The sequence below is a fragment of the Tauraco erythrolophus genome, chromosome 6, assembly GCF_009769465.1.
Source record: "Tauraco erythrolophus isolate bTauEry1 chromosome 6, bTauEry1.pri, whole genome shotgun sequence".
Taxonomy (NCBI): Eukaryota; Metazoa; Chordata; class Aves; order Musophagiformes; family Musophagidae; genus Tauraco; species Tauraco erythrolophus.
In genome coordinates this window covers 61,602,100-61,614,643 of record NC_141470.1, presented here as the reverse complement: position 1 = coordinate 61,614,643, position 12,544 = coordinate 61,602,100, and the positions used below count along the sequence as shown (strand labels likewise).

Here is a 12,544-nt window from a genome sequence, read left to right as displayed (position 1 = left end):
AAATGACATTTGGATATGCCCTGACTAGTTCCACAGATAGATCTTCATATGGTTAAGAAGCAGCACCATTTTTGACCCATGAAAATCTTTTGATAAACATTCCACATTAAGAGCAATTACTTGGGTGCCTCATGTTCCCAAAATAATCTACACCACCACCCCCAATACAGATACTCTTTTGACGTCAAGCCGTTTTTACCTCTGATAATGGGTATCACTGTGGAATTCCACCTCCTTAACTACCCTCTAATCAGACATAGTCGAATCGCTTATGTGTCACAGCACTCCTAGACTCCAGAAGCTACCCTCTTTAAAAACGTATGTAATTTCAATCTCTATACTAGCCTAAACTGGACAAAGGACTGTCAAAGTCCACAGGCATTCAGCACGTTCATTGCACAAGGGCCCAAAACTATATAGAGATGCCATAATATAGGTATGTATCTGCTTCTCAATATAGCATAGCATGTGTGCGTATGCACACACACATTAGTTCTGCACTGTATATGTGAAAAACTGGCAGAAGAGGCTCAACGGAAATGAGACAAAGCTAATTTTGCCAGTGCAGAGAGAGAAACAATCTCAAGGCTGAAGGAATGCATGCCCAGGTACTAGAGAAAATTTTGAAGAACAAGTTTAAACTTAAACTAGTACCCTTGCCTCCCACATATCTCAGATCTGCTGGGTAGCCACTTTAATTTTTTACATCCTCCTTTTCCCTAATGAATCAGAGTTCTTTAGTTAATTGTGATCTTGACATCCCCCTTTTCTCATTGTTTCCTCCCCAGGCCTCCCAATCATAAGGCAGTAACACTCTGTGTCACTAGCATTACATTTCCATTTTTGTACAAGTTACAATACGTGGGCCTGTCTTGTACTGAAATTTTTCCATGCAGTTTTACAGAACATAAGAAAAACAGAATTATGTCCTGCAGCCCTTAATCATATAGAACTGTCATTGCTAACTCAGTAATTGTAGTTTGGTAGTAATTTGTGAGTAAGAAATCTTTAAGACTAGATACTAGTTTTCTAATTGAGTTCGGCATAAGTCTTTGGAACTTGAGTTAAAAAACAAGGTAAAGGAAACACAGCATCTATTTACAAACTGCATCAATCAGCTTCCTTTACTTCCTTATCATATTTGAAATATTTCTAGAATAAAGCATGCTGTTATTAAGCAGTTTTTCAAATTACGCTATTGATTATTATTGCTTACTAAAAAAGAATTTAAGAAACGCACTTACGTCACAAAGAATTGCATTAAACAGACAGGTCCCATATTTAAGTCACATATTAAAAGAGAAAAATGAGTTTATACCAGATTTCTTTAAGAATGTGACAAAGCTACAGAATTATGTTCAAGTCATTATTTCCAACATCACAAAATCTGTGGGAGTTCAGTTGCAAGTCTGTCCCATCACAGAGTGAATAAAACATCAAATTTTAAGTTTTGATTCAAGATTTTACATCTGACCTTCTCTTACTACTCTCTGCCAACAGCACTGCTCAAATACCAAACCCACAACTGAGCACAGGCTTTGCAGCTCTGAAGACTTTCAGTCTGCATACTCCGCAAGCACTGCTGAAGAACGTGGTGACTAGGAGAAGGCAACTTCTCCTTTCCCCTCTGTACATATGACAGTGAGCACCCCTAATGAAATCTTGACCCTACAGAAACCAATGACAAGACCTCCACTGACTTCAGCAGGGCCAATTCTGTGATACTCATCAGCTAAATTAACTTTGCACTGTTGCTCTTCAGTGCATCCATTATTTTTTTTCCTCAAAGAAGAGAACAACAATGAAGTTACAAATAATTTTGTTACCCTTCTCTAGACTAAAGTCACTGACATATGATATGTGGTTAGCTATTCTGGTAACTTGGCAGAGTCTTGGGATTTCCAGTGATTCAACTCTTTATTATGAATAGGAAGAAGTCTACAAAGCAGGAAGTGAAAAGAAAAAAAAAAATGGACAAACAATGATAAGCAGTTATGTCCTAAATGAAAGTTAAAACAAAAATTGAACATAAAAGAGTAGTAAAGCGTATATTCACTTAGCTCTAGAAGAGACAAACATAGAACTGCTGGGCATTTTTTAAATGACAAGGCACCTCTCAGGACACTGACAAAAGGCAGAACATGATCTATTCTGGAAGTCACAGGGAACACGGTGTTTTCCTATGATGTAAAATAACTTGCACAGTTTTAATCAGACTAATGAAAAAAGAACTAAGGATATGAATTTGTATCTGTTAAACCAGAAAAATGTACAGTTCCTACAGTAATAAGAGATTCAAGTGCAAAAGCAAACTGAAGTATCGTTATTGATCACCATCAAACTAAGACTTACAGATGCAGTAAAAATTCTATCAAAAAAACCTACACTAGACCTCTCCCAAGTTCAATGGTTTCCTTACGGGGCCTTCAAGTTCAAAAACAAGCAGCCTGGGGACAAAAAACTGCTCCTGTTAACTTCTGCTTTGAAACTGTACTTCCTGTGGCTGCAGGACCGTACTGGAAACCCATGCACGAGAGATCACTGTAGGCCAAGAAGGTAATACGCTTTCTAGACAGAGTTTGCTAAACTTGAGCTAGCAGCCTGCAGTGAGATGACAAAAGGCACAAGCCACACATATCATAACTGTCACTGAGCTTACACTGGAACTGTTACTCTTATTTAACTGCTTCTAGAAAAATCTGAAGGGGCTCCTGACTCTTCTGCCTGTATTTGTAAAATAGTTTAGTAATTCTGGGATTTTTTCCCCCCCCCAAAAAAAAAAAAAAGGCAGAAGCATTATTTTAATGGTTCTGTAAAACAATATTTTTTTCAAAAGAGCTAAGAAAACCATGATCTGTTCTGAAGTTTTATATTTTTAAATCATAGCCTTAAATTTTATTTGGAAAACAGACAGTTAAGTCATTCAAAGGATTAACAAGATTGTAGCTGATACTGATATGACTTCCAGCATTTCCCAAATCCCAGACATTCTAAAACCAGGAGTCCCAAGGAAGCACTGCAACGTGAACTTCATTCTGGTCTAGCATTAAAGCTGAAATCATCATGCCCATGAGTTGCAATATGTTTACTTTAATTAACCTTTGCAGGTCATTAAGTTTGGAGAGCAAGAACAAAAACAAATAAAATAACAGGTTTATGACATGGTATTTCTAATAATGTTATCTCCGGAAAAACACTGAGGTAGCAAAAATAGAGCTCATAGCACTGCCATAGCTTTCTGAACCCTCCCTTTTGTAATAAGGCAGCTCAGAGAGGAAGTTTAATACTGGACTGTTTATCCATGTGAAGAAAGTGTTTTAATCATTAAGTTACCAATGAGGAAAGTTGTACATGGAGTTGCGAAGCCAAGTTTCTCACAGCGTTTGGTTACAACAAAGGTACCAGAGATGCTAAATGGCTTGATTGCTTTTGGAGCCTACTAGAGTTTTAGCTGTATTGTTGAACAGCTGTGAAACAGAAAAAAAAAAACCACGCTTCTTCCAGTACTTTTATATGATTTAAAGAAATCAATGAAAATTAGAAGTGAGAAGAAGATATACCTTATTTTCTAGAGCATTGCTCCACTCTTTCAATAAGTTAACATGCTGCACTGCTGAGCTGGCTTCATGTGCTTTAATTTGTTGGTTTGTTCCCTGTGACAACAAAGAATTTATACATTTTAGCCAATTCCACTTCTTTTAAACCTACAAAGAAAGAGTATATCAAGACATCGAACCAACACTACATATTTTGGTTCACGGATGCATGTTGCAGAACTGTAGAGAGAAGGGAAATCTACTTGGGAATTTACAAAAGTCAGGAATACATTTAATATAGCAAGTGTTTTATACAACTGCCATATATCTCCATCCACTGCACTTGATACGTCAGAGGCAATAAAGATGAACAAGATTTACAAAATGAATTGTATTTTAGAGTGTTCTGTGTAGCTTTACACTAAATAAAGCACAATAAAACTCTTCAGTCATACAAAACCTAAAATGTCCAATTCCCCATATCGCAATTTAAAACTTCTGCTGTATTTCATGAACAGCTTCATAAACACTAAGTTTTCCCTCAGCTGAGTATTAAAGACAAATATTTAAGATAAATTTATCATCATTGGAAACTGCCAGCTTTATAAACTACTCTGAGAGATATTACAATCCCTAGTTTGTCATCCTAAGACGTTACCATGATTGCTCTATGATATTCAGATATGCTGCCTCTGTACAACCTATAAATGCTGTTACAAATAACCACTATATAAGAAGTTTACAGAACACACATAGATCATATACAGAGTACATAAGATGCAGACCATGTTACTTTATTTGTATTGTGTTGCATTACACCTACCTCAGTAAGTGTTTTGCAATGCAGAGTATATTAGCTTTGATGGTAGATATGCTGCAAAGCAACTGAAAGGGTTTCAATGATCCTCAAGGTATGTACTCTATATAAAATACTAAAAATATATATGTGGATATATGTACATATATGCACACATATACATACATAAAATGAATGGTAATACATAAGACATAACAGTGGGCAGGGTTACAGCATTGATCAGCTCTACCACTAAGAGCATTACTGATAACACTTAAAATGATGAATGTTCATTATTTAAGAACCTGGAAATACCTGCAGGAAGTAGTTTATTGAGAAGTGTTGCTGCTCATAGTTCTTGTCTTTAAGTTTTAATCACAAGCTAAGAAATGAATTACACTACCTGATAAACTCTGTATTTTCCTTTGAGTAGTTTCTGAAGAATTTCCTGGCTATTCTCTCCATCATATAAGCATCCCAATTCCCCAAGATATATGGTAAGGGAAGCAGAATATTGGAAGAGACGGGAATACTACTGCTGAAACTAAACTGAGGTTTGGCTTTTTTTATTTTTTCAAATGTTGCAGGGATTGCCAGGATTAAAATATAAAACTTTTTTTTTTTAAATACATTTCCTGTTATGCTTTGATCATACACTTATGTGCACACAGACATATGAATGCACATAAAAATACATGTTTTAAGTGCACTAACCTATGTTTAACCTTAATAAAAATATTGACACACAAATGAGAGAAAATATAAACATACTTAGCTCAAGAAAATAAACACTTTCATAGAAACAACTGAAGTTACTAGTCTATTTTCTGAAGAACAAATGTGACTTTTCTCTTATTCTAAGTTTAAAAGTTCTTCAAATGTATCATCTTCCTATTTCAACAAGATGGACCTAATAATTGAACTCCCAAACCACTGCAGGAACGTGTGGGCTTTTTATATTGTTTGTTTTTAAAATGCAAAACCAAACATCTGCTGCATAATCACTTGGTGCAATGGGATGACTTTTTCTTAACCGAGACTAGAAAAGTCCAGAACTTTCACGTCAAAGAGCTAGGTTCTATTTGCAGACTTTCATCAATTGGGAAGTATAATTGTTATATACTGACCTGAAAAGTGCAGCCATAACGCTTAAAACTACAGGTACTTGGGGCATTAATACATTCTGACAAATGTGCATTCAACTGCAATAGGAAAAAAATGTGAGTTTTGGCAAAAGACGTTTGCATGATAATGCTCAAAACATAGAGGGCACAGGTTATCAGGTTCGTATCATGTGCCATTTGCAGAACATACAATACATGTGTGTATATTTTCTCCAGTCTGACCTAACGTGCAAATACTATATATACACATATGTAAACCACACGCACATGCCAATACAGTATACAGTGTGATACATTTAATATACAGTGAAACTTCTATTAAAGACTATTTCAATAAGCAACCCAATTAAAAAAAAAAGCAAACAAAAAGAACACACTCTACAATTATTTACATTTCATTTGACTTTAGTGAATGACTAATCTTTTCAGAACAAGTGATTTTTTACTCTATTCCGAGCAAGTCTTAAGATCAGTTTCACTGTAGTAAAGTACATTTTTTCTAATCTGAATTTCATGAGGAATCAATTTTTCAAAACATAACATGCAATTCTCAGTGCCTAAATTTAACGGTTAAATTACACAAAGAAGACTAAACAAGTACTGCATGAAACAGACAGAGTTTTAGAAGAGGTACAGTTAAATAACTTCAAAAAATGCAGTACACAGGATTAAAATTGATTAGTAAAATGCCTGCATTTTTCAGATTGAGATTTATTCCAGTATCTTGGATTATGAGCACAGACTACTTTTAATTTAAAAATAAACCAATCCACAGAAGCATATACATATATACAGATAGCAGCCATTGCAGCACAGAGGGCAGCAGCTGGATGCAAACTGCCTAAAGGTTGGAGCAAGGAGCCATTTTTAGAAAGGACAGTGCAACAAACACTCTCTCTTCAAAAACAGGATCCGCAGTTTGCATTTCCCACAAAGCGGACAGGATTTAGTGTCTAGATCCTCAGCTGGCATTGCTCTTTAAAGTTTCAAAATCTCATTTGAAATTCCCACACCATAAGCCCCACATGACTCAGCTCATCCACCTCCATGGAAAGAAGGGGTGAACCAATTCTGCTTTGAACACATAGCAATGGATCAGACAGGCCAGTTTTAAAATCTGACACTGAGATGCAATCAGTCACTCATCTCTGATACACACCTATTATGTTCTAAACACTATCTGTAGAAATTCACAGTATAGTTTCAAAAGACACATGGTTCAGAAAAACAATAAGACCAAATAAGAAAGAGGTACGTGGTATAACAGGCTTAAGAAGAATGCCACATTTTCAACTTGTCAAAACTATAAGTCTGCAAAACAGTTATGAATTAAACATGAAAAATTGCCTTTTATTCTACAATAAGATATTCACTTGTTGTACACAACAGAATTTTCTCAAACTGTTAGGCAGGCATTTTCCCATTTTCTGCATTAGTCCCTAACCATGCAGCTAAGTAATATATACATTTTCGCAGTCTCAGAAAAAAACCTAAGCAATATACAGCAACAGATGATGCAGGGCAAGATGACTTTTTAAAATTCTGATTCTCCTAATGTTTCCAGAACCCAGTTCTGACTACATGTGTAACAACCCAGGCTTTAATGGGTCAATTCTTATTAGCACTCAGATATACCTCTTCTCAAGGTAATTGCTGAAGTCAAGATTTAAGAATAGCCTAAGTGCTGCAGAACCAGGATCTAAACTCAGAAGTAAGCACTGATAGAATTGGCTCAGTATACATATTTCCTCTTTTCTTAGCAGCTCAGTTTCTGTTAATAGGTACAGTATCTATCATATATTTTATATTTCATTATCCTGGGGAAAAAAAGACTGCCTCTGTGTTTGGCAGGTGCCTTGTGTGCCTTGTGCACTATGACACAATTAATAATTTACAAGTGTAACTGAGAAATAGTATGAATCCAACTCAGGAAGTAAGTATCAGTCAAAAGAGAAAAGTTTATCCTCAGATCAGAAACTTTCCTTAAGTGAGGCTTAGAGAGTGCTCAACACTTAAATAAGCTTTTCGCCATCCTTGGTGAGTCAGTTCTATTTTTAGGAAAAAATAATGCACATCGACTTTGACAGATACTACTTCTATCTGCTTATATACAAGAACATGAATCTGTTCAAACAAGATGGGTTTAATTTTTTTTTTAAATCTGGTCTATATATTACCATAAGGATCTACAAATTAACAGAAACTTATGCATTGTTGCATCTGGCTGTTGGAACGTTGTACTCATTATTCTGTATCTTAGACTAATTCTTTACGTGTCAGTTATTTTTTTCCCCCAAATTTAAACAAATTTAATAATAATTTAAAGTTTTTCCATGGAACAATTTTACGCTTTTACATGATTTTTCTAGACTTTACTAATTCTCATACATGTGCACTAAATTTTAATTCTCTCTTTTTATTTTAATATAAGCTAACTACCGCAAGATGCTGCTCTACTGCGCTCAACAAATGCTTCAGATGGGGGAAAGGCAGGGGGAGAGCTAGTAAAAATGAAAGCAGGAAAGACATGCGCTAATCTTGGGCAAGCCAAGTGTAATAATGACACAAAAATCAGAAATTATTCTGTTAAATAGTTTTTCAATAAATCATTAAAGATATTTGAGTGTTATCACACTTAACTGTGTGGTAGAAAAAGCTTTTCTTTAGATCTCACATTTTAATAAGGAAATGGCTTCTGGCAAAATTCTTGCGAGATCTTACTAAAAAAAACTATTTATTTTTTCAGCACAACACTGGGCATGTCTTCTTACCTCGCTCCTCATGAGTGTTTTAACACTACATTTATGAGGACATGAAACCATGACACACGGGCAGTCTGTATCTTCATGTTTCTACAGAGGAAAAAGCAAACAAACCACAAATCAGCTCTTATTCTGAAATTAATGAGAGGACTTACCTGCAAAGAACAGCATCCTACAATAATTAAAAAAAAACCATGCAAGATTTTTTCCAGTATTTATGCCAATTGTGCAGAGTTACAGATCTGCAACTGCTCCAACATCAGTTTATGCTTTCAATAGATGTGGTGATATTCTGAACCAAAAATAAGGGTTTTCTTGTGTTTTCCCATGCAGAGTAAATCTATTTGGTTCCCATTTTATTGCTTTTACTTAGAGCAATGAAACAAGAATAAAAGTCAAGTTTTCTTCGCCAAGAATTACTCACAAAAACAGGCATCTTTAAGAGCAAGCAGAACCACTGCAGATGCCCTCTCTGGTAAGCCTATGTAGAGCATGGAAAAGCTTCAGAAGTGTGCATTGCCCACTCTCAGAGAATCTCTCTTTCCTATGTATGGATATTCCCCTTCCAACACTTTTCTAATTTTGATTCCCAAACATCTGACACTAAGTCTCACTATTATACACTCAAATTTCAAAGAGATGTTGAAATTTTATCATGATGCTGGGCAGGAATTTTAACCTGAACTTAGATGCTGACAGATACTTTAGTATAGCTGTCAAGCCATATCTCCATAGGGAGGGAAGAAAAACAGGCCCAAGCTAATTCAATTTACATCTCTTCTCAGTTTTTCTCAACAAAATGAAAATCTGGAAAAAAAAAAATTGTTTCATGTCAAGTCACATGTCCCATTCAACTTGAAACAAACTGTTTCATTTCTGGTACTTAAGAAAACCAAAGGAAACAAAGGCCTAGATTTATACGCCTGTCAGAAAAGGAAGAACAAATAGCATGCCTATTTTGCCCAATAATGGTGTCTATTTTTTGAAACAAAACCAAGACATAAAGGAGACTCAAGCTCTGAGGTGTGCCTTGGCTCAGAACTCCATCATAAATCTGAAAATATGTGAAAATGTACACCTCCTCACTTTTAAAAGTGGATCATCAGGTGTGCTGTTCCGAAGCAAGTCTATCCTGCCATCCTTGTTCGCACGAGTTCGCTCAGTGTAGCACGTGTAGGCAGTCACAGCGACAGAAAGCAAGGAAACCCAGGTTGCTCCTTAGCTCCTCACCCCCATGTTTTGGGAGGCTGTCCCAGCTCTCTGGCTAACTTCAGTCTCTCCCCACCAGAACACAGATACCCAAGGAGGAGCAACGCTAACAGACAGATAGTGCCCAGAGAAACCTCTGCCAGGGTCACTGTGGTACTCTTCTGGTAAGAAATGGCCCACGGGACCACTTCTGCTCAGACTCCAGAACGGACCTGGGCCCCTCTCATTCTGAATACATCTGGAATCAGCTTGAAAAGAGACATCACACACTACTGCACAGCTCTGGGACTGTACCCTACAAACAGCTTGAATGGTTTATCAGTTACAAAACTAAAATAATACTCCCTTATAACATTCATTCCCTTATTTTAACCTACTGTCTTCTCTAACCTACCTGAAGTATCTGGCAAACACTATGACATTGACTCATTATTCATGATAAACAGGCAACACGCAACTTCTCAGCCCTCTCTCCAGTTCTCCTCACTCCGCATCCCAGGGCCCACCATGAAGCCAAGGGGAGCCTTTCCAGTGACTTCAGGATCTACCAGTCTAATCATGTTCCAGTGGCAGAACCCTCTTCCTACCGACCGGCTAACTTCACACCGTTGAGCACACAAAGCCAGAAGCCGAATGCAGCATAAAGCATGGGTGACACCACATGCAGAGCACCCGGCACAGGTGTTCCCAGGTAAGCCAGCATAATTGAAATGGCTCCCAGGGAAGCCAGCGCCTCATTAGGAACATGTCTGGTCCCAGAGCAGCAACAAGGGAGCAAAGATGACAATGTCCCATGTCTTCCACAGTGGCTGTTCCAGTCAGCTCAGTGGTATTTCAGACTACTTGAGTTGGGTCCAGAGGGCCTTGGCAGGGTCTGCCTGGGACAGACCTTCTGCAGCCAAGATGGCAGCGAAAAGCCTAGGCACTGAGTAATGCTGCCCTTCCACATCTGTATCGTACTACTACTGCCCAAGTGTCGGTTTTATAAGAGAAGCACTTCCAAGTAGTTTTGTGGATTATCCACAGAAAAAATGGAGTAATTCAGAGCATTTCAGGCTGCTAATTTCTGTTTTAAGAATGCACCGTGTTTATCTGCCAGGAGTTACAGGATGGAAAAGGTAGTTTTGTGCCAAAAAAAAAAGAACAATTTTTTAGGCGGTTTTAACAAAGAAATTAAGACATGTGACACCTAGCGACAACGAAGGCAGGACAAATGCAATGCAAAAAACCATGTACTAACATTGTTAACTAAAGAGTCTGCCTCCAACAACGGGGATTTCCTACCCCACGGGTCATGGGATTCTATGAAGACATGAACCATACTTACTCCGGTAAAAGTATTTTTGTTTCCATTTGCATACCTTTTTTCTCGGTACGCTCCCTCTATCTCCATTTTCGGTTCAAGTCACCGAGGCCTGCTTCAGTCATCATTACATTAGAGAAAATTTTAGGCTACAGAAGCTAGAGATGAACTCAAGCTCTGGGTGACAAAATTCCAGTGAGAAGTCAAAAGGAACCTTTCATTCGAACATACAGTCTCATTAAGCTTCTGCTTCTCATTACCAAAGTACAGTGAGGGAACATTTTATCAAGCCACAACAGATAAAACCATCTGCATTTTTATAATCAGTGAACTTCTAAAAATCTAGGCAAAAAATGCTAAAAATAGCAGCCAATTGCTAATCATCTAATTGTGGAGCTTTCTGCACCCTTAAAGCAGCATGGAAGCAAAACTGTCCTTTTTCTATGTACTGAAACATATAATCCAATATGAACATGTAACACTCCTTGGAAATAACACTTCTGATTTACAAACACAGGTTTGTTTAGAACTGTTAAGGGCAAGTGAATAGTGCTACCAACTTTAATACAATCAAAATAGTGACATCTCAACATAAAACTACATTTTAACAAACCTCTTTGGCTCTCTGGATAAGCCCATTCTATTACCTCTTAAAGCAACTCAGAATTCCAGCACTTAAGATTTTGGAGAACAATTACTTTATTTCCAAACACTCTCTTCTATACTTCAGAGTAATACACCATTCTCGTTTCCACAACATATGTCTAAAATAGGTTTCATGGTGAATTAAAAAACTAGTAGACTAAAACTTGTCTCAGCTTCTAAGTATCTTGAAAGCTACCACTAGTTTGAAGATTTTATAAATGTTAAATCCATCAACATCTGATATAGGAGAGAGTTCTTAAACTAAGAGTTCTATGTTCCTTAAAACACAAGGATGATTTCAGACTCTCAAATATTTAACTGTGTTCTCCTATAAAAAGAAAATGCCTACAAGGAACCTGTGAGCATGGTGCTTAGATATGGAAATCCAGCTTATACAAGGCATATTTAAGACTCACTGATTTTTGTCTGTTAAGACACTACACATTTTTTGATAGCATTCTTTGCCTCATATCAATTCCCAGCTTAAAGAAAATTCTGGGAGAAGAGAATCCATAATCTGTATGGATTTCTGTATCATAATCTGTATATATTTCAGAGTTTCACCTCTGTATCAGAACGTGCAAGAATAAACACAGTGTAAACTTAATTTTCTCCATGTATTTTCATGTCTCAGCCACTTTACGCCAGGTAATGCACAATTATTAAAGTGCCAGCCCTTGAACTATACACTCAAATAACCGAAAGCCAGATCTAAATCAGAACTTGGTGAGATCTCAATCAGAACTTGGGAGCTGCGCCGGAGCAGGACCGACCCGCTGCGGAGCGGCAGATCTCGGCACACACACGGCCTTTTCTCGAAAAGTCGGGAGACGCCGAGGGAGTGAAGTGACCGCCCCCCAGGAGCCGGCAGCTCTCGCGGGAGACGCTGACATGTCCTGGGCGTTGCCAGAGCAAGGGCGGCCCCTCCCACCCCTATAAAAAACCCGCCCAGGGAGCGACCAGGAGCGCGGACGGGCAAACAGGGCGTGGCGCGGCAGTTTGCGAGGAAGGGCGCGAGAGAAGGGCAAACTCAGCCCGTCTGGCTGCTGCTCGAGAGGGAGGTTTAGCAGCCAGCTGTCACCTTCTCAGAAAAACTCAATGGTGACCACCCGGTGGAAAGCGAAGACCTCCACACCTGGCAAGAGGGATGTGGGAGCGCAGACAGAGCT

The 12,544-nt window shown here is 37.9% G+C and overlaps 1 protein-coding gene across 2 annotated transcripts in view; it reads right to left on the bottom strand.

Annotated features, from left to right (window-relative positions):
* Positions 1-12,544, bottom strand: part of TRAF3 (TNF receptor associated factor 3) — a 70,869-nt gene that overhangs the window by 9,169 nt on the left and 49,156 nt on the right. Inside the window, exons 6-8 of one of the 2 annotated variants that reach the window (XM_086613025.1) lie at positions 8,228-8,308; positions 5,460-5,534; positions 3,561-3,653 (exon numbers count right to left, since the gene is read on the bottom strand). In XM_086613025.1, the coding sequence (XP_086469151.1) occupies positions 3,561-3,653; positions 5,460-5,534; positions 8,228-8,308 (249 nt within the window). The remainder of the gene's footprint in view (positions 1-3,560; positions 3,654-5,459; positions 5,535-8,227; positions 8,309-12,544) is intronic. The other variant, XM_086613026.1, reaches the window with a different exon arrangement.